This window comes from Equus asinus, chromosome 23, assembly GCF_041296235.1.
Source record: "Equus asinus isolate D_3611 breed Donkey chromosome 23, EquAss-T2T_v2, whole genome shotgun sequence".
Classification (NCBI taxonomy): domain Eukaryota; kingdom Metazoa; phylum Chordata; class Mammalia; order Perissodactyla; family Equidae; genus Equus; species Equus asinus.
The window spans coordinates 47,722,503-47,745,389 of record NC_091812.1 but is presented as its reverse complement, the minus strand read 5'-3'; the positions used below and the strand labels follow the sequence as shown (position 1 = coordinate 47,745,389).

The 22,887-nt window shown below is 37.7% G+C and overlaps 1 protein-coding gene across 22 annotated transcripts in view; it reads left to right on the top strand.

Annotated features, from left to right (window-relative positions):
• The window catches only part of TTC39B (tetratricopeptide repeat domain 39B), a 130,793-nt gene extending 109,118 nt beyond the window's left edge, over nt 1-21,675 (top strand). For 15 of the 22 annotated variants that reach the window (XM_070495389.1, XM_070495394.1, XM_070495381.1 and 12 more), the window contains 9 exons: nt 18-77; nt 1,790-1,951; nt 2,587-2,678; nt 5,729-5,855; nt 9,009-9,117; nt 10,604-10,687; nt 14,713-14,830; nt 19,443-19,559; nt 20,753-21,675. In XM_070495389.1, the coding sequence (XP_070351490.1) occupies nt 18-77; nt 1,790-1,951; nt 2,587-2,678; nt 5,729-5,855; nt 9,009-9,117; nt 10,604-10,687; nt 14,713-14,830; nt 19,443-19,559; nt 20,753-20,843 (960 nt within the window). In that variant the 3' untranslated portion in view covers nt 20,844-21,675. The remainder of the gene's footprint in view (nt 1-17; nt 78-1,789; nt 1,952-2,586; nt 2,679-5,728; nt 5,856-9,008; nt 9,118-10,603; nt 10,688-14,712; nt 14,831-19,442; nt 19,560-20,752) is intronic. The other 7 variants (XM_070495397.1, XM_070495384.1, XM_070495391.1 and 4 more) reach the window with 1 other exon arrangement.
• Nucleotides 21,676-22,887: the final 1,212 nt, after the last annotated feature.

The window sequence follows — 22,887 nt, the reverse complement described above, 5'->3', positions numbered from 1 at the left end:
TCCTCCTTTCTCCGCAGGGCTCACTCATGTTATTTTATCATGCCCGGATACAGCTGCTGAAAGGGAATGTGGAAGAGGTAATTTATTTGGGGGGAGTCATTTGGGGAGTTGTCCATATGGTGGAGTTGCATCACACACTCATTCGATTTAAGTGAATTCAGCTCTATGCACTAGACGGAAATTAAGGAAAAAATCTGTAATTCAAAAGCCAAAATTTAGTTTTGTGTATGCATTCCATTATATGTAGTAGATTACTGAACATAATCTACCTTTATTTGCACATAAAGTGTGTGAAGCCATTGTAGAATATACAAAATACGGGTGGGCAATTTAAGGGATTTTTTCAAAAAACTTTGACTATTATCAATTTCAGTATTACATACTGACTTTGGAATCTAGCCCCTGCGTAAGGTACAGCCCCCCCCCCGTATTATGTGTGCACTCCTCGTCAAAGGGAATTCCTCACTAAATCCCTTGAAGAAGAAGACTGAAGAGCCTTTCCTATAAATATACTTAGAAACAATTTTCTTCAACACCAATGGGGTCAAACATATGTGTTTTTCTTGATTTGGTTTTTTCTGCTTACAATACATCTTGGGTTTCTTTCCAGGTCAGTATATCTGAATCTCTCTCATTCTTTTTGATGGCTGGGTTTCATTCCATGGGATGGATATACTATACTTGTTAAAGTGGCCACAATTGATAGACACTGGTTACTATAAACAATGCTGTTGTAAATATCATCATGTGTATGTTTCTGTGCACAGGTGTATTTATATAAGACAGATTCTGATAATTAGGATTTCTAGGTCAAAGATGTTTGCGTTTTGATAAATTCAGCCAAATTGCTCTCTTAACTTAAGGTTATTCCGTTTAAACTCCTGTCAAGATATGAGAATACTTGTTTCCAGTGCTGTTTGCCAACTCTGGAGATTATCTATATATTTTATTTTTGGCCATGTGATGGCCGAAAAATGATAATCTGATTTTTTTTTTTCTGAGGAAGATTTGCTTTCAGATAATATCTGCTGCCAATCCTCCTCTTTTTTTTAGATTGAGGAAGATTAGCCCTGAGCTAACATCTGTGCCAATCCTCCTCTACTTTTTTGTGCCTGGGACACCTCCACAGCGTGGCTTGTGAGTGGAGTAGATCCGCGTCCAGGATCCAAACCCACGAACCCAGGCCACAGAGGCAGAACATGTGGAACTTTAACCACTTGGGCCATGGGGCTGGGCCTGATAATCTGATTTTTAAATTTAACGTTTTCCAGTTTATAAACTTCTTCATATGTATATTTGTCACTTGTGTATCTTTTCCTTTGATTTGCTTATTCATATCTTTGGCAGTTTTCCCACTGAGTTCTCTTTTTATTAAGGATTTTATGAAATTATTGTATGTGGGTCAATTCTTTGCCAGTTGTGTATGTAGTGATATATTCTCCCAGTCTGTTCACTGCCTTTATCTTTGTTTAAAATATATTTTGCCCTCTGGAAGTTCTGACTTTTATTGTCAGTCTTTTCTTAAAGGACTCCTGCGTTTTATATCTCGCTTGGGAAAGAACTTCCGTACTCCCCCATTATACAGTTCCACAGCCCTGTCACGAAGTGAAATAAAGAGGCAGAACTTAACTATCATTGCATGTGAGGAAAGGAACATATCATCGTATTGAGTGGCTTAATGTGTGCTGATTTTATTCTTTTTGTACAAAGTATTTTATGTATTTTTCCATTAGGTTATTATCTCCTTGTCTAATATCTGGATGATCAGCTTTATGCAATTGACTTATAGGCACAAGAGCTATATCGAAAATGCATTTCAGTTCAAGAAGAATGGAAACAGTTTCACCATCTCTGTTACTGGGAGCTGATGTGGATTCATATGTTCCAACAAAACTGGATGGAGGCATATTACTATTCAGATCTGCTTTGCAAAGAGAGTAAATGGTCCAAGGTAAAGTGCAGTGCTCGCATTGATGTTGGGCTGTTTGCTGATAAGTGTCCAGGATGATTTTCATTTAGGACTGTCTGTTCAGTAGTTTCACACGGACACTGTTTTCTCAGCTAGGGATCTGTCAAAGGAGGAGCTATGCATGAGGTATCTACTGTTTATAAGCACTGTCCTCAGCTGTACGTGCTTTAAAAGCCATCCAAAGGGTCCTTTCGACAAAGAGGCTTTACCTCTGAAGATGAACTGCACTTATATTTAAAAGTTACTAAATATCAATAATCTTGGTAATTTTTTGTAGACATTCCCGTGCCCTGATGACAAGGCTTTTCATAATAATCAAAATTAATTCTGATCCATTTGTGAGAAGTTGGGAGAAATGAGATAGTCATCTCTTGTTCATTCTGTCCACTTTCTCACCCATGAACGCTATAGGTGTATAAAGGAAAATGATCAAAATTAACTGAAAAGTGTTGCTCTCCTTTGGAGTAAGCAATATAAGACTTTATTTCCTTTTATTTCTCTGATGCCTCTTAAGTATTATATCTGGAAGATCTGCAGGTCATTCCTGATTTGCAAAGTAGAAATGTCATGTACCTGGGGATGTTCTATAATTACTTGCTTTTCTTCTTTTCTTCAAGGCAACATATGTGTTCTTGAAAGCTGCAATTTTGAGTATGCTTCCGGAGGAAGAGGTGGTAGCAACTAAAGAGAATATAGTAACTTTATTCAGGTGAGCAAGACACTATTTCTGTAACAAACATCCTGAATGTATAGAGGAGCACACAGATACGTTTTCTTTATCTTTCCTTTAGTGCTTTCCCATGCTTCACCTTCATATCTTTATTTAATTTCTACTCATTTGATACAGGAAACCTTAACAAATATATTTTCCTAAGAGTCAAAATGTCATCCTTTTAACAAGACGACAGATTTTGCAGATATGCTGGTGTGATTGGGAATGTTGAGAACATACTATTTTTTGTTTTGTTATTGAGGCTGTGCTACTGCATTTTGAACACAGTTTCCTAAAACAGTATTGTTGGCAAAAGTTATTAACTATTGCTGTAAATAGAAGGTGTTCTGTGATCAGATAAACTTAGGAAACAGTGTATGATGTATCCTTAGTTTTCATTAGTGTGTCAAAGATCCTGAGAAGCTCTGCTTTGATGTAATCCGTTTAACTTTGTTTAGACCAGTATCCATCCATCCATCCATCTATCCGTCTGTAACCTTCCTGTTGAACACTTACTGTGTGAAGGGTACTGTGTTAGATGTTGAATAAACAGGTATTGCTCATGTCCTTGTAGAGTTTATAATCTTGTAGTGGAACCAAATATCAATGAAATAATTACACAAATAATATATGTCCGATTTTTCCTCCTATTTCTCTCACCATTCCTTTTTAGCATCTTTGTAAGCTCATCCTAGTTTATCCAGCTGTAAAATGTTGATGCTTTTTATTTCACGGGTCAGTCTTAGAGGCTAGACCTTAAGAAATCTCAACTAAGCCAACTTTAAATTGCAAGTTCAGACTTCATGACTGAGCTCCACACCCTTATGTCCAGCTCCCATTTGCCACCTTCACTTGGATATATCAAAGTGTTTTAAACTCACCAAGTCCAGTCTTCCCTAGCAAAACTAGTGTTCTTCCCTACATTTTATATATGTAGGTCAGAGGAAAAGAAAGGTCAGGGATGACTTAAAATGTTTCCCACAGAACAGAGTATTGCATTTATAAAAAGGACAAAGTATGTATTTAGTGACACAGAGATCGCTGATAACCCTAGCAGGAGCTAATAAGGTAATAGAATGGAGGTGGCAACCAGACTGGAGTTGGCTGAAGAGTGAGTGAGATACAAAGAAATGAAGAGAGTTGAGTGTAAATTCTTCGCTGGAACTTTGACTATGAAGGGGAAAAGAGAGAGAGAGAGAGAGACAGTCAGTTGGAGGGAGATGATAGTATTATCATAGAATATTTTAATGGGAGAGAGCTGAGCATTCTCAAAAACCATTGGGAAGGATGCAGTGGAGGAAGAGAAGTTGCACATACAAGCAAGAAATGGGATGAGTGATATTTGTAAGGTTCCTGGGAAGGCAGGGGGAGATCGAATCCAAAGCAGTGATGGCAAGATTGGCTTGATCTAGAAGGAGGACCAGGTCCTCCATTGTATCGGAAGGGAATACATACAGAATAGGTGCAGAGGTAGGCAGCTTGTGTGTGGTAGTATGAGATGAAGGACTTCCTACCTGATAACTTCTTTTTCTTTATGACATAGGACGCAGGGTCATCTGTTGAGGATGAAAGAGAAGGGAGGGGGCTGGAGGTCTAAGGAAGGTGGAGAATGTTTGAACTCATTATTGCAGAGTGGCACAGGGAGGTGATGAGAGAAACATAGTTGGGGGAATAGCAGGCAATGTGAGGGCCCATTCGAGGTTGGTGCTGATGAATTTACAGTGATACCAATCTGCTCTCAGTGCAGGTGTGGGGAAGATGGATACTGAGCTTCATCCAGATGAGCGCCATGACTGGGCAGTGGGCAAGGGAGTTAGGGCATGGGCCAGAGTGTGCAGAAGTAAATGACAGGGCAATCTAAGTAGGAATATGGAGGGACAAGGAGGAAGAAGGAGACTGCTGGATTGGAAGAAAGTGAAAGAGCAAGTGGACTGAAAGTCTTGCTAGAACAATCCAGTTAGAAAGAGGAGAATGGTGTTCAAGGGTGGTGTGCTTGAATTTGTGCTTTGAGCTGGAAAAGTTACAGGTGAGGAAGTGGGCTAGGCTATGACTGGGGGCCGGTAGCTGCGGTAGACAGGAGGAGACTCTGTGATCTTTAAATCATAAGGTTTCATATCCAGTGCATGCTTCTGACCCCTCCCCACAGCCCCCACCTCACGTTCCCACTGCGTCTTCCACTGATGTTAGTGAACGCCAAATGATGGGCATTCAGGCTTAAAATCCGTATCCCCAAATTGTGCTCAGAAATAACCTAACACAAGCTCGTCCTCATATTGGAGTATTTTTTTTTCTCTTATTTCCTCTTATTCTTTCTTTCAGTGATGTAATTGGATATTTCCATGAATTCCCTCTTGCAACCTGTTTGCATTTACAAAATTATATGTAAGAAAGTGCTCCAGGAATGTGCAGTCTCCCCATCATACTCTCATTTTTATGTACTTGTGAATTTCATCATTGGACTTCCTTAGAATTTTGAGAGGAAGTTTGTAAACATGGTGCATGTCCTTAACTGATTACTTTGAAAATCACCTATGCTTGGGCAACATCTTCTCAAATCATCCTTTAATTGATGGCTGTCTTTTAAGCCACATTATTTTATAGATCTGTGTCATTCTGACAGGTAGGAATAGGAAATATACAATATACTCTCTTCCATCTCTCTGAGTTAGCACAATGTAAGTAGTTAGTTTGAACTCTTTCCTGCTTATTTATGGAAATTGCCAATTTTATATCCAGATTGCCTGGACTGTGTCGGTTAAGATATTAGCCTAGTTGGGTAGAAAGACATATGTGTCAATCAGGGATGCTCAAACTTGAGTTTGTATCTGCATCACCTGGAGGACTCATTAAAATCTGCGTTGCTGGCCCCAGCCTGGGAGTTGCTGCTTCCATAGGTCTGGGGTGGAGCCGGAAAGTCTGGTTTGGAACAGGGTTCCGGGTGCTGCTGATGCTGCTGGTCTGGGGAGCGCAGCGTGATAACCACAGGTGTGAATAGTGTCTGTGTTCTAATGGCCTGTCCCTGGGGCTGGGGCTGGGGCTCTTCACAGACAGGTGGACAGCTTGAAGCAGAGAATTGCTGGGAAGTCCATCCCTACCGAGAAGTTTGCTGTGAGGAAGTCTCGCCGATACTCCCCCTCGTTGCCTGCACCTGTGAAGCTCATCTTGCCTGCCCTGGTATCAGCCTTTATTTTATTTACTGTTTGCATTCCAGAAATAAAATTGTTCACAGCGGCAGGGAGAATATCTAACTTTTGTTGTGAAGTTTAGCTCAATTAAAAACCACTGTAAGTGTTTTTTGTTAGGTGAACATTTATAAATAAATTCTTAATAATTCAATAATAAAATTATAGCTAATATTTTTTGACTAGTTGGTATGTTTCAGCATTATGATAAAGGCTATTTAAAAAAATATATCAAGCCAGCCCGGATGGCCTATGAGTTAAAGTTTGGTGCTCTCACCACTTTGGTGGCTCAGGTTCATTTCCTGGTTGTGGAACCACACCACCCATCTGTCAGTTGCCATGCTGTGGCAGCAGCTCACGTAGAGAAACTAGACAGACTTGCAACTAGGCTATAGAACCATGTACTGGGGCTTTGGGGAGAAAAAATATATATGTATCATTTAATTCTTACAGTAACTCTCTGAGGGTAGTTTCTCTTTGTAGTCCCATTTAACAGATAAGGACATTCGGGCAGAGAGAGGTGAGTTGACTGAAGTGGTTTAGTTAATTAGAATGCAAGCCACCTATGTAATTTTACCTTTCCTAGCAGCCACATAGAAAATTAAAAGGTAGAAAATTAAAAAGGAAAAGGAAACATGAAAATCATTTTAAGACTATATTTTGTTTAACCCAGTATATGCACAATTTATCATTTGAACATGTAATCAATAAAAAATGAGATGTTTCACATTTGTTTATATGATACTAATTCCTTGACATCTGGTGTGTGCTTGACTCTTGGAGCACATCTTGGGTTGGCCATGTTTCCAGTGCTCAGGAGCCTTAAGCGGCTGGTGGCTGCTGTGTTTGACAGAGCAATGCTGGCATTCACATTCTTAGTCCATTTAGGCTAGACTTCATGAAAAGCATAATTTGAACTTAAATTTTCTTCATGAAGACTTCTTTAAAAAGTACTGAATATATCAAATTACTGTGGCTCTTCAGGGCTTTACTTTTGCATAGGTAGTCAGGTAGCACAGGAAACCCATTTAGTGCAACCTGACGTCTCCACTCCTCCTTTGAGGTTTCCTGGGTTTCTTTTGTATCCCAGAGTTTATTCAATTCTTCCCCCTTGATGGTTATTTAGTTGTTTCCAGTTTTTACTATTACAAACATGCTACAATAAAAATTCTTTATATTCCTCCTTTTGTACATGGGCATATAATTCTCTGGGACCATTAAAATGGGATTCCTGGTTAAAGGATATACACATTTAATACTTTGACATCACCAAATTGCCCTCCAAAAAGACTGTCGCAACTTAAACTTCTACCAACAGTGTAGACATTTATTATTTTAACTTGCATTTCCTTATTGGTGTGGTTGAACATTCTTTTCATGTGCTTGCTTATTCATTTTTATGTCTTCTCTTGTGGATTGTTGTTTATATACTTTCCTGATTTTTCATCAAGTTGCTTATTGTTTTATTACTGACTTCTAGAAGCTCTCTATATATTCTACGAGAAAGAAAACTGCAGCCCCTAACAGGTGTCAGATAGCAGCTAGCCTGTACCTAGTATGTAGGTCCATGTGTTACCTGCTTAAGATAAACAATCTCAAAGAATACCACCATCAGACCAGCTTATTCCGTGCCTGTGAGGAGCAAGACAAAAACGTGACCACACTGTAGTCATATCTGAGCACAGATAAAAACAAGAACAGCGGGCAAATCACAAAAATGACGGGATATCCCCTTTCCCAGCTAATGTAGGGGCCTGCTGCTGTTTTACCACTTATAGCTTTTAGCTCCATTCCTGATTCGTTTCTCTGTCAAGTGATTTGCACTGGGAAATTTTCTCTTCCTGGGCCACAGAACTTTCCTGAAAATTTTCTGGAACGTCATAGTCCTTTCTCTGCCCTAGAACTTAGTGCTAGTGTGTACATAACTATATTTTGCTTTGGTTATTAAGAGTCCTGAGGAAGGTTAACTCACTGCACTTATTTTTCCAGTAGAATTGGCTTGAATTCGTGGTAACTAGGAATTTTATCAAAATCCTATTTTTCATAAAAATCTCAGATATGAAGATAAAATATATTCCTTCTTCTGATAGAATATATTCCATCAATAAAAACAAAATTTTAAAAATCATCGATTAAAATAAATATTCCATTAATTATTGAATTGAGCTCTTACACCATGACCAAGAAGAAACTGTCAGATATAAAAGAAGTAGAGTCTTGTGATCTTAGTTTTCAGCGCCAGAAAGTAAACATGACTTTGTTGCCACTTTGCTCGAATGTATTTTCCTCATTTCCACCGCTTCCCTGTAAGAGGCTGTTCAAACAATACCTTTACCATATTTTAAAATTCATTTATTTCCAAGAAGATACGAATTACCCTGCTTATTTCGTGCCTTTCAAGATATGAACTGCACTACCAGGAAGATTAGAAAAATATTTTCAGGCAAGAGCACATTTGCTTTTGGTTCAAAAAAATTCTCATCTGTTAGCCTATTAAATGTAATTTGCAATGAGAAATCATTAGTTTACATTTTCAGGGGCTGTCATTTAGCCATATGGCCTTTAAGTGAATGTATTTCCTGCATTTTGGAATGCGTTACTGGACTGTCACATGTTTTTAATGGTATAAAGGAACCTGAGCCCAGTAAAATATTTCCTGTGTTCATTTCCAGTGATGTCCTTGGAGATATTTTATGTAAACAATTGGCAGATATTTTTAAATGTTTCCCTTTACTTAAAAATAACAACAAAAATCCATGTTAAATAGAATTGTTCGCAGTACCAGTTTAAAATATTATATTTATTTCTGTATCTGTAATTTGTTACCTTCCAAAGGACTGAATACCAGTAGGTGCTTAATAAACACTTGTTAAATGAATGAGTAAATTAATTTTGCAGTGAAAACATAATATACTATATATTGAATTACTTCACAGTTTAAAAGGCAAAAGGCCTATAATAAAATGAGAAAAGGGGAAATTGTATCACTAATTGCCAAATGACGAAAGCTGAGGAAAATGATCTCTAAATGTTGTCTTGAGTTCCCTAGCAACCAAGGCAAAACATGCATACATAGTTTCGTCGTTGTGAAGGACGCTGAGTAACCTCACATAATTGCCAATGGTTTTTTATTCTTCCTCATTAGGAAATGATGTATGTGTGGAATGGTTTTCCAATAGTGAGCAAAAGAAAAGACCTTTCTGAAAATCTGTTGGTAACTGTCGAAAAGGCTGAGGCAGCTTTACAAAATGAAAGTAAGTATGGAAAGTTAAAGCCTGGGAGTCTTAACCATTACCACTTAATAATACAATTAATTTCCAATTTCTGTGTATTCCATCCTAGCCTTATTTTTATAGTTACAATCATAGTATACCTGGACATACACTAGCCTGTTTCTTTTCATTTAACATATCATAAATTTTTCTTTATTGAGGTATAATTGACATATAACATTATTAGTTTCAGGTGTATAACAGAAGGGTTTAATATTTGTATACACTGTGAAATGATTGCAACAATAAGTCCAGTTCACATTTGTCACTGTACATAGTTGCAAAAATTTTTTCTTGTTATGAGAACTTTTAAGATCTACTCTCTTAGCAACTTTTAAATATGCAGTACAGTATTATTAACTATAGTCACCATGCTGTACATTGTTAGATCCTCATGACTTATTTCTTTTATAACCAGAAGTTTGTACCATTTGACCTCCTTCACCCGTTTCACCCTATCCCCACTCCATGTCATTGGCAATTACAAATCTGTTCTCTGTATCTATGATGAGCTTGGTTTTTTTTTTTCTTAGATTCCACATCTATGTGAGATCATATGGTATTTGTCTTTCTCTGTCTGACTTATTTCACTTAGCATAATACCCTCAAGGTTCATCCATGTTATTGCAAATGGTAAGATTTCATTCGTTGTGTGGCTGAATAATATTCATTGTGTATGTATACCACATTTTCTCATCCATTCATTCATAGATGGACACTTTGGTTGTTTCCATATCTTGGCTCTTGTAAGCAGTGCTGCAGTGAACATGGGACTGCTTATATCTCTGAGTTAGTGTTTTTGTTTTCTTCAGATAAATAACCAACAGTGGAATTGCTGGATCATATGGTAGTTTTATTTTTATCATCAACTTTTTAATTAAATAATGCTAAATAGTTGTTTAATAATTTCAAAAGTTTCATAGCACTCCACAGAGCTAATCTAACATAATTCAATCAACTCTTTCAGTATTGTTGGGCGTTTAGGCTGCTTTCCATATTTAAAATAATTCTAGCTTTAAAATGCCGTCAATAAGGAGAAGTAATAAAAAAGAATGAAAGCTGAATCAGTGGGCTTTCTGCTAACAAGGTAAAAGTTCCGGGCTGGATAGCTAAGAATCCAGTAGAACAAGGAGCAGTGCTGTTTTGAGGGCACAGATCCCCACCCCCCATCAGCCATCTTGCGAATACAAACCGGTGGTCATAGGGAGAGCGAACATAGGTGAGTGAACATTCTGCTCTACTATTGAAAAAAAAGTCACATGCAAAGGGTGAGCCATATCACCTTCCCATCTAAAAGGGAGTATTTTTGCAAAAAATCATTGTTCCCTTTCTCTTCTTTTTCCTCCCTCTTTTATAGAAAAGTTGTAACACTTCAGCCCCTTATGAGCTGGAGGTTGGGTATAGAAGCCAAAATGTTGAGGTATTCATCTTCACAGACTGATAATTCGCTTTGGTTTCTGGGCACCAGGGACACAAGCGGATGAGGAGGCTCACGAAACTGGGACGGAAAAGTGGAATCTAAAGTTAATATTTAACAAAGCACCGAAGGAGCGTATGTATAAGTATGGACTACAGACTCACTCTATGGCCATTTCAGACGTTATGTGTTGTTCTAGATGTGCCATCACTAACATATTTTCTACATAGTTTTTATTAGTATGGAGTTGTGATAAACTTCCTTACTATTTTTTGAAATAATTGTGTCTTTTTAATTTTTAATTGTGAGATGCACACAGCATCAGATTTACCATGTTAACCATTTTTAACGGTATGGTTCACTAGTAGGTATATTCACATGGTTGTGTAACCAGTCTCCAGAACTTGTTCACACCCATTAAGCAATAATTCCCCATTTCCCCCTGCCCCAGTCCCTGTAGTATTTCATTGGATGTATATAGTACCACATTTTGTTTATCCATTCCTCCACCCACGGACATTTGGGTTGTTTCCACCTTTTGGCTATTTTGAATAATACTTCTTTGAACATGAGTATACAAATATTTTTTTGAGACCCTGCTTTCAATTCTTTTAGATATATGCCCATAAGTGGAATTGCTGGATCATATGGCATTTCTATTTTTAATTTTTGGAGCAAGTGCCATACTGTTTTCTACAGTGGCTGTACCATTTTACATTCCCACCCACTGTACACAAGGGTCCAATTTCTCCACATCCTTGTCAACACATGTAATTTTCTGGGTTTGCTTATTTCTTTGTTTGTTTTTGGTAAGAGCTATCCTAATGGATGTGAGGTTATTTTTATTATTTTTAATGTGAAATAATTTCAAAAAGGAAAACTATTTCATTTTGAGTGGAAAATCAACACAAAGTCACATCATTTTGAAAGTTAAATTAAAAGAAACTCCATGAAAGTTCACCTTAAAAATGAGATGTCACAGAATGCAATTCTGTAAAATCCATTTGGGCTTTTGAACAAATTTACTAGTATTCATTTTTTTTCAACTAATTTGGCCAGTTTTCATTAATTTGCTCATTTTAACATACAGGTTTTCCATATTAGATATAAAATTATGATAGGTAAAGAAAGCATCATTCCTGCCATTAGTGGAATTATCTATAATTAAAACCCACATATCCACAAGTTAAATGGAAAAATGAATGTTTTAAAATAAGTGCATTTGTAAAAACTAGGAAGTAAGGGAAAACTTTTTATTAAGTGAAAACATAGACTATTTTTTTCTCTAGAAAAGTAGGCCAGCTTGCTTCTGTTTTCCTTCAGAGGTAAGGGTTTTGGTTCAGTAGAATAAATTCTGATGTTTGAATATGCATCCTTTGTGTATAGACGAATATGTACCACCAGAGGGTGGGGTCTTTGTATGTTACGAAGTCCTGAAGGACCACTGGGTTTTTTCTATTTGTGCAGGCTCTTCACTCCCTAACCCTAAATTTATTTTGCTCCTCTGTTGGTTAGGGGAAAAAATTAAAGCAGTAATATGTGTATTAGACTGTGCAGGTAGAATGCAATAGAGGTTTAGAAAACCAGGCCTCTCCCTCCATCCTCTTTCCTCTTTTAATGACATGTTGAGAAGAGAGGCTTTAGAGATCCTCCAGCAGGGCTGAGGGAAGCTCCGACAGACACGCCATACTTCTTACAACTCTGTCTTTGTCTATCTTCCTCTTGGTAAAAAAAAAAAAAAAAAAAAGTTGGTTTCTTTTCTGAAGATCACCTTTGCCAGATGTTGTACATGAAATTTATGATGCTCTCTTCCAGGTCTGTTGTTTTATGTAGGAAGATTAACTGATTCCCCCTCCACACCACCCCCCTTCCCCCTCTCATGACCTTTTAATAATTAAGCTCCTATCTTTCTGAGTCAGGGAAAAAAATCCAAAATTGGGAAATGGAGTGAGTTTGTAACCCTGAGGTGTCTTCAGCCTCCACCCTAACCCCCTCCCCTCCCACTGTTACGGGGAATTGAATGTGGTTTTGCTTCTACCTTTGACAGGTGTCTCTAAAGTAAAAGATGGTCATGGATACAATTGGTGTTCTGCTCTGACAATGCCGTAGTTTTGAAAGACTGACCACAGATACAAAGGGAGGATACTGTTTAAAGAGAAAAATGCTTGCTAGTATGCCTGGAGTCAGTGTTTGCTATTAACTCCATCAGTGTTTCATTTGAAGTCTAACAAAATTTAGCACTAGCCAGAAGTTGGTACAGAAATTCCTCTCTGACTATTTGTTGCCATTAATTTGCTTGATGGAATTATATAGCAAACATAATCAGAGTCACATAAAGAGGAAAGTGTTACTTCCTTTCTGGCTTTTCACTTTCTAAATCTATTTTCAAATTTTTCTTTTGTTGCATTTGAACTAGCTTCTCAAAAGTTCAGTGGAGATATTTGTGTGGTTTAGGCCTTAAACTTGCTTTTTCTTCAGCCTACCCTCTGTTTTATTATTAAGTTCAGCAGATCTTTGGAGATGAAAAAATGTGCTCTGGTAGCATTATCATGTAATTTTCTTGGAATGTAAAATGGAAACTCTCTGATGAAATGTTCACCCACGCACTCACTCATGAGGTTGAGAATCATGATAAAGCTTTCATTTTTTAAGGGAAAATAATCATCTGACAAAGTACTCTGTGGTCTGAGGGAATAAGGGTTTTACTTTTAAGGTTTTTGGAGGAATGAGGTGCTTTTGAACCCATTTTCCGTATCCCTAACTCGTGATCTAAATAAAGCTAAGTGTGGCTTTATTGGTACTTTAACCTTCCATCGTGTTGTGTCTATTCCTCAGCAAAATTGTTCACTGAGCACCAGAATGTTGTGATAACACAAACTGTCATAAGATGCATAGAGTGATGCTAAAATGATGCTAAAAACTAGTATCCAGTACGGACCTTCAGGTTTTGGTTCTAGGCCTGGGAAGATATTGTTCTTGGATGTATACTTCAATCAGCATCCGTGATAAGATTTTTTGGTAGAAAAATGGTCCTTAAGTGTTAGGAAAGGTAATGTGGTATTATCTGTGATTTTCTTGGTAAATGACCTATCAGAGCTTGGAAGTGAGATGTGAATATCAGCTATGTTCAGCACCTAGTTGTAAAGTGACCCCCTTCTAGTTGGTTAAGTATCATCATTAACCTCCCATATATAAGCAATTTACCGGCTAAAGCACCAGCCTGTGTTCACAGTGAGTTCTGAGGTTTGTACCGAAAGCAGGAGGATTCCAATAAGAGGGACCCCCAGGGCCTCATTAGTTTGGTTCATTTCCCCCCTCCTCGCTTTGTCACAGCCTGAGATGTATAAATTATCAGTCTGTCTTGCAACGCTGCCTTAGTTGCACGGAACTTGCAAAAAACCCCAAATTCAAAAGTGGTAGGTCTGAGATGGCTACCTTTGTCACATAGATGTCACACATCATATGGTTCCTTCTGTTAAATACTCTACAGCCCTGGGCTGAAAGGGCAAAAAGTGATGAAAGAAAAACCTCCCATTAGTTCAAGCAGTTAGAAGTTTGTGAGGATTTTAGGTACCTCGCATGTCCTTCGGAACCATTTTGTCTAATTTTATGATATAATTTCTCTCCGAAAGAACATAACCGGGGAGAATTGATAAGTTGTAAACATAATGATCTGGGGAGGGTTTTCTGTGTCCTGAATTTTTAATCAGGAGGAAGCCATCTGCTTCCCCATATGGGAGTGTTATCCTCTCCAGCACGGAGCCAACACGGTTAGACGCCAGAACCACAGGAAGAGGCAGCCCTCATGCTCCTCGTGGCTTTCCCTTTTAGAGAGTTAATAAAGCTCGTACTTTATTTAGAGTTCAGATTTCCTATTGTTATATCTAAGGTCATGTAACTCAGAATAGGAGAGCCTGAAAAATTTTTTTAGGTGACTAGAGCGAACCCTTTAATAAAATGATGTATTAACGTGGTAAACTCAATATTTTAATTTAAAATATTTCCATTGTATTTCATTTAGCGAGGCATAGCAAATGCTAAAAATATTTTCCTTATTTTTAAACGATCCCTCTGAACCCTAATCGCTCTTAGTTCTTCCTCTTAATTAGGAGTTTAAAAAGTCTTTTTCTTTTTGTGTGTGGTTTTTGTTTTGCGTGAAGCCTTGACTGACTACTCTGTGGATGACGAGTGTTTGGTGAAGCTGCTGAAAGGATGCTGCCTCAAGAACTTACAGCGGCCCATGCAAGCGGAACTGTGTTTCAATCATGTTGTCCAAAGGTAAAACCAGACATGGAAACCAACCTGAGTGTACCTTGTGACTTCTGGGGAATCGCTGTGAGGAGGAGATGCTTTTGTCTCCTGCTGCTAACCTTTGACTTGGTGTCACCAGAAAGAGAATCCAGTAGTCTTTTCTTATAATCTAAGTGGAACACGGCTTTATGCATTTCCACTTGGTGTTGAAAGGTGGCACGTGAAAACTAAATTTATGGCCAGGCTATCAGGTGTCTGTCTAAATTCTGGCCATGATTACTGAACCTCTGACAGTTTTTCAATTCATGCATTTGTTTTTCCATTCATTTATTCCACAGATATCTGAGCACCCACTCTGTGCCAGAGACTGTGCTGGATCCTAGGCGTTCAGAGTTGAGTCAACAGACTGGCCATCACTGTGATAATAATTGGGCAGGGAGAAAAGACATGCGATGAACACAATAACTGTTTCTCTTTTGGCAAAGGGCATTTTTTCTGTATATAAATGAGGGTTTGTTCTGGTTTTCCCGATAGCATTATTGATGATATCCTGCTCCTTACTCAGTAGAGAGTTGAGTCAAAGTTCTGATGCCTGGCCCTCTTCTCTATATCTGGAGTCACAAATGAAAATATCTACAAGGGCCGAACAAGTAACCTTACTGAGTGACCCCAGGAGTAGGGATTGTAGGCACTGTAGATTGGGAAGATCGTGCGTTCTCTCTAAGGAATGCAGCCACTCCTTAGCTCTAAGTGATTATTGCTCTGTATGATGTAGGCCCAGTAGCAATAATCCCCACAATTTTTCATGAAAAGCCTGGAATGTAGATTTTATGTAAAATCTCCCGATTTTTAAATATTTGCTCAAAGTTTTCAATAACACTGTAAGCCGAGTAGATCACAGCCACACATCGCCAGTTGACATCCTCTGTTCCATATCATATGCCTTTCCACTCATGGCCACTGATCCCCTTCTTTCTACAGTATTTTATGAGAATGGAGGAGGACTGGTGTTCTTATAAGAAGAGGAAACAGACCATGTCTATTGTCCAAATAAGTAATATACTGTTTTTAGTAAACATGTTAAAGTATCCATTGAGTTCTATTTTATTGGTGTTTTTATAAGAATCAAAAGGATGACCCATTTGTGCGCTTTGTTGTGTTTATTGAACCTGTAGTGAATTGGTTGCTCCTGTGTTTTATAATTTGGATTGTGAGCTAACCTTCAGTGGGGTTTTATCTTGAGACGCCTATGAGGCTAGGATTGACGAAAAGTGGTTTTCCTTTTATTTCTGCCAGGTGCCCCAAAGGCTTTTCCAGCCCTGGCCCACTTTCATGTTAATTTAGTTGCTTACAGCAGGTTCTTGGATCATTTGGGCAATGTGAATTTGAATTGTATCTGTGTGTGGGCAGGCCTATTGGTTATTAATTTCCCAAGGAATGTGTTTTTCCTTCCCACCTGAAACACAGGCCAAGGAGCCGAGTGCCCTTGTCTTTGTCCTGTGCCAGGGGGTGTTTTTCTCTAATCCACTCTTTCTCTAATGGGATAGGGCCCCAGCTTTATATAGAGGTCTCAGCCCCAGCTCCCTGCTCTATCTGGGCTCAGGACCTCATCTCCTGGATGGCCAGTGACACACAGCCCTGGTCGATTCAGGCTGAAGCAGACCCCAGGACTGCTTTGGCATCATGCACACACTTAGAGACTGGCTTTTTTTTCTTTTCAGCTGAAGAGTTCTTTTTATGTTCTTGTGCGCTGCACTATGCATTTGAAAGGGTGTTATCCATATTTTTTCCAGTGCTTCTAGATGGTTTGTAGTCAGAGAGTTTTGATAATATTACTGAAAACAGAAGTGTTGACCACTTCTTTATTGATGGTTTTTAGCGTAATCAGACTTAACAATACAAAGGGAGTTGAACCTTAGTAAAATGTAATACAGCGTTCCTATTTCTAAATGGAGTCATTTCTTCATGTTCAGGAGGATGATCTTGTCTTTCCCAGAGTTAATCTTGGAAGATCTCATACATTCATCTACTGAAGGGGCAGTAAACAATCCTCAGGGCTGGATGTAGATTAAGGAATAAAGTAAAAGATTAATATATATATTTTTTAATGGTCTTTTTTTTTTATTGTGGTAACATTGGTTTATAACATTATATAAATTTCTGATGTACATCGTTATATATTTAGATTTCTGTGTAGATTACATCATGTTCACCACCCAAAGACTAATTACCATCCATCACCACACACATGTGCCTAATCATCCTTTTTGCCTTCCTCCCTCCCCACTTCCCCTCTGGTAACCACCAATCCAATCTCTGTTTCTATGTGTTTGTTTGTCATTTTTATCTTCTACTTATGAGTGAGATCGTATGGTATTTGACTTTCTCCCTCTGACTTATTTCACTTGGCATAATACCCTCAAGGTCCATCCATGTTGTCACAAATGGCTGCATTTCATCATTTCTTTTGCCTGCGTACTATTCCGTTGTGTATATATGCCACATCTTCTTTATCCATTCGTCCCTTGGGGGGCACCTTGGTTGCTTCCAAATCTTGGCTATTGTGAATAATGCTGCAATTAACATAGGGGTGCATGTATCTTTTTGCATTCATGTGTTCATGTTCTTGGAAAAATACCCAGCAGTGGAATAACTGGATCATATGGTAGATCTATTCTTAATTTTTTGAAGACCCTCCATACTGTTTTCCATAGTGGCTGTACCAGTTTGCACTCCCACAAGCAGCGTATGAGGGTTCCCTTCTCTCCACATCTTCTCCAACACCTATTGTTTCCTGTCTTGTTAATTATAACCATTCTGACAGGAGTGAGGTGATATCTCATTGTGGTTTTGATTTGCATTTCCTTGATTGTTAATGATGTTGAACATCTTTTCATTTGCCTGTTGGCCATCTGTATATCTTCTTTGGAGAAATATCTGTTCAGATCTTTTGCCCGTTTTTAAATTGAGTTGTTAGTTTTTTTGTTGTTGAGATGCATGAGTTCTTTGTATATTTTGGATATTAACCCCTTATCAGATACATGGTTTGCAAATATCTTCTCCCAGTTGTTAGGCTGTCTTTTCGTCTTCTTGATGGTTTCTTTTGCTGTGCAGAAGCTTCTTAGTTTGATGTAGTCCTATTTGGTTATTTTTTCTGTTGTTTCCCTTGCCTAAGCAGACATGGTACTTGAAAATATGCTGCTAAGACTGATGTCGAAGAGTGTACTCCCTATGTTTTCTTCTAAAGTTAAATGGTTTCAGGTCTTACATTCAAGTCTTTAAGCCACTTTGAGTTAATTTTTGCACATGGTGTAAGATAATGGTGTACTTTCATTCTTTTGCATGTGACTGTCCCAGTTTTCCCAACACCATTTATTGAAGAGACTCTGAAGAGACTCTGCTCTCTCCATTGTATGTTCTTGGCTCCCTTGTCGAATATTAGCTGTCCGTAGATGTGTGGGTTTATTTCTGGGCTCTCAATTCTATTCCATTGATCTCTGTGTCTGTTTTTGTGCCAGTATCATGCTGTTTTGGTTACAATAGCTTTGTAATATATTTTGAAATCAGGGAGTGTGATACCTCCAGCTTTGTTTTCTTCATCAGGATTCCTTTGGCTATTCGGGGTCTTTTGTTCCATATAAATTTTAGAATTCTTTGTTCTATTTCTGTGAAAAATGTTGTTGGAACTTTGATAGGGATTGCATTGAACCTGTAGGTTGCTTTAGGAAGTATAGATATTTTGACTATGTTAATTCTTCTAATCTAGGAGCACAGAATATCTTTCCATTTCTTTGTGTCTTTTTCAGTTTCTTTCAACAATGTTTTATAGTTTTCAGTGTACAGATCTTTCACCTCTTTGGTTAAGTTTATTCCTAGATATTTTATTCTTTTTGTTACAATTGTAAATGGGATTGTATTCTTAATTTCTCTTTCTGCTACTTGGTTATTAGTGTATAAAAACGCAACTCAATTTTGTATGTTGATTTTGTATCCTGCAACTTGACCATATACTTTTATTATTTCTAAAAGTTTTTTGATGGATTCTTTAGGGTTTTCTATTTGTAAAACCATGTCATCTGCAAATAGTGACAGTTTTGCTTCTTCCTTTCCAATTTTGATCCCTTTTATTTCTTTTTCTTGCCTGATTTCTTTGGCCAAAACTTCCAGTGCTATGTCAAATAAGAGTGGTGAAAGTGGGCACCCTTGTCTCTTCCTGTTCTTAAGGAGATGGCTTTCAGTTTTTCTCCATTGAGAATGATATTAGCTGTGGGTTTGTCATGTATGCCCTTTACTATCTTGAAGTACTTTCCTTCTATACTCATTTTATTCAGAGTTTTTATCAAAAATGGATGCTGTATCTTGTCATATGCTTTCTCTACATCTATTGAGATAACCGTGTGCTTTTTATTCTTCATTTTGTTAATGTGGTATATCACGTTGATTGATTAAATATGTTAAAAGCATACTATTTATTGCCATAGTTTATTAGATGCTTTGACTGTATAATGAAACCTTTTCTCTGAGAATAGGCTTAGGGCTGCATCTGTTTTCTGAGAAATGGGGAAAATGCGTATGTTGAAAAAGAATTATGCATTTCTCGTTCTGTTAAGACTTAACTGCTTTTCATTCATTCTTTTAGTGAAAAGCTACTCAAGTATGACCACTACCTAGTGCCATTTACTCTGTTTGAGTTGGCATTTTTGTACAAAAGCCAAGGGGAAATTGACAAGGCCATGAAGGTTCTAGAAACTGCAAGGTAAGTGATGATGGAAGCTTTTCCTTGATTTCTGTGGACTAGGGACTATAAATATTGTTGTTCCAGGTATTCATTATTTGGACATATTTAGTATTGCCTAAACAGTGCTCAAAAAGGCAAATTATAATGATGAAAATATTTGCTGTTGCTAGTGAAAGACTAGCAGTTCACTACTAAAAACCAAGACCATTGGTGATCAAAAGTTACCACTAACTCAAGCCAGTACCGATGATGCCAACGTAAACAGACTTCCCGATAATTTCAAGTGTCAGTTGTCTACAGTTTCCCTTATGCAGTAGGAGCTTTGCAAAGTTGCCAAAATTAGTAGCCAGACATTTAGAAAAATATTCAATTACATCTTCTGGTAAACTCTAGTAAGATGTTGATTTAGCTTCTGAATAATAACCCTTATTCTGGATAATAACCCTTATCAAGTTTACCCATAAGTAGCCTTTAGACCTATATGAAATGAAGAGCTATAGAAAGATGTGAATGCCACTGTGAAGAAAGAAGTTAGAGCTCACCCGTGGGCCAACAAAGTGTGTGAAAGCAGGAGCCCAAAGTCAAAGCCATTCCATTTTGCTGATTTTTAACAATTCTAGCAAGGAGAAGTCAACATGAATGATCTAAGTAAAGTTTTTAAATAATCTGTGGATTTCTATGGTCTCTTTTGACATTGTCACACCATAGTTATTGGCCAAACCCTTGATGTTTGCCTGTGAGAAGTGGAGTAAGTAATTTTGGTGTTACCAAGGAATCTTGTTGTCTTTGTTGTGTCATGAGAGTTTCAAGATAATTCTTTTGGGAGGTGACTGATCATGTTCACCTTGTTTATAGGAGGGAGCCTTAATTTCCAGTTTAGAAAAGGAGGTCAACTATTTAGGAATAGTTCACAACTATTTAGGCTTAAAATGTTAAGCCCTCCTTGTAACCTTCTTGCTGTGTTTGTGAATGGCTTAGAATTAAGTAGGCCTTGCTACTCAAAGTATGACTTTTAGATCACCAACAGGAAGCTTCTAGAAATACAGAATAATTGCCTCCTCCCCTCTCAGGGCCAGAATCTACATTTTAAGATGTGCTGTTATCCATGTTCCACTTGAAAGCAAATAAGGAATGAGGAAGGGGAGGATGGTGGTGGTACCCTGGTATACAAAGGAACTTTGACGTCACAATTCTATTGTTACTGTCTTTAGAAACAACTACAAAGATTACTCCCTGGAGTCCAGACTACACTTCAGAATTCAAGCAGCTCTTCAACTGTGGAGAAAACCTTCCTCAGATTGATTAAAACGTGAAGGATGGAATTTTCCCTCAATTACCACCGGCATCTGCTAAAGATTAGACCTTGTATTAAGGTGGAAAAATGATCTTATGAATGAGAGAAAAAAAAAACCTAATTTTATTGTCAATATTTTCTGTCATCTGTGTGGTTTACTATTGGTCTACATAAACGGTTTTTTCTTTTTTTATGGAATGATGTTCGATATCTACAAAATTCTTATATTTTGCCTCTCCAAAAAGAATTTCATATTAGATTTGAATTGGAGAGTGAAGTCTTTTTAAAGGACTCACAGGTACAATAAAGTCTAATGAGATTATTTATTTTTTTAATGTGGAAATCAATATTATTTAAGTAGCAAGTGGCTTACAAGTTGAGCCATTTTTAGATTTGTTGGTCAGTTAAACTTGAGATATTTTGTTGCCGAGTATTTAAATTCAAGAGAGGAAATTAGAAGTCACCTACATTCAAAATAGCTTGCCAATAACCTCCTGAAGACTCCGGAAAAAGACAGGCAGTGGATGTGAACAGGGATGGGACAATGTCCTCAGCAGGTTGAAGAGACCTGTATCTAGAAAAGATGATGCGACATTGTTACTGTTTTTTTATTCTTCATGTAAGTTAAAGGTGGTGACACTTTTGAGAGACTATCCTGTTTTTGAATGTATTTAAGTCTATTATAATAACAAAATTCAAAAAGCTCTGTATATCTTAAGGGAAGAAAAAGTCATATTTTATAAATTATCCTCGACCTTAGCAATGAGTCTAAAACATATACGTTGATTCTTTTTCTTATAGGAAGCAAAGTTCTTGCTACTTTAAATGATATGTAAAATATCAATAATTTTTACACTCATGATGTTGCTGAGTAAGATCCAATTTTCTAATCTCTCTAGCACTGTGATGGTTCCTTGTAAATATATGGACTGTGATTTGTCCTTCAATCAGGAAACACAATCAGAGCATGGAGCCAGCAAAGAGAGCCTGACTGTGTGGTCCTGGCTTTGCTACCAGTTAGCAGTTACTAGGGTGACGTTTAGGGTGTCCCCTGCCTTCTGCATCATTGTGTTTTCCTCATCTGTGAAATGGTAAAAGAACAGATGACTTTCAAGGTCTCTTTCAGTTTTATAGCTGTGGGTCTGTGTATTAGGTATTTATTTTCAGCAAACAAAGTTAAAATGTTTAATCCAAGCCATTCCCACTTAGTGTGTGTTTTATTTTGCAGTCATCACTGTACCCCCTCGCCCTTCAAATATGTATGTGTTTTGGCTAGGGACAAGATTGCATCCAGAGCGAGGAAAAACAAGTCATGAATGGATGAACCAGAGTTTTGTCCTATTTCTATTTTTATTTTGAAGAATGATTTGTCATGGAAGCTTTGCAGTTCAACAGAAACAGCCCCAAATTGGGAGTCAGGAGCCCATCTCTGTCAGTTAATAGTTTCTTGACACAGAGCAAGTCATTCACTCTTTCTGGGACTCAGTTTGCCCAATGGGGATAGCAACATAGTGCTTGGTGCTTGTGAGGGCTCAATTGGATAATGCATATGATATCTTTGTGTAAACTGTGAAAGGCTATATGAATATGAGTTGTAATAATTATGGTTTATATGCACTGATTACAGTATCAACACAAAGATATTGGCTGAGTCTGTGGTCTCTGATATAAAATGAAGGAAACATGGAAATTCAAACACCTTTAAATTAATTCATGTGTTTGGCACTGACTATAGCCCGGATTATGAATTTGCTCCTTGCTATTTATTCCCTGCTACATTAGCCTGTACCCAACTGGTACTTGGTGGTGTTTTCTTTAAGGTACTGATTCTTGACCAATAGTGAGGATGTATTTCCAATGGAATATGATTAATACAGCTCAAGTCAGAGTACCACCCCTTCAGATGGTGTGCTGCCAGATCCCAATATGGGCTATTAATATGAATTATATAACTTTACTTTAGGTCTAGACAAAAGAGGAAATAAAGTGAACTGTCATTACAATTAGTAGAATGTGTGTTCAACAATTACTTTCTATACTGGTAAAAAAAAA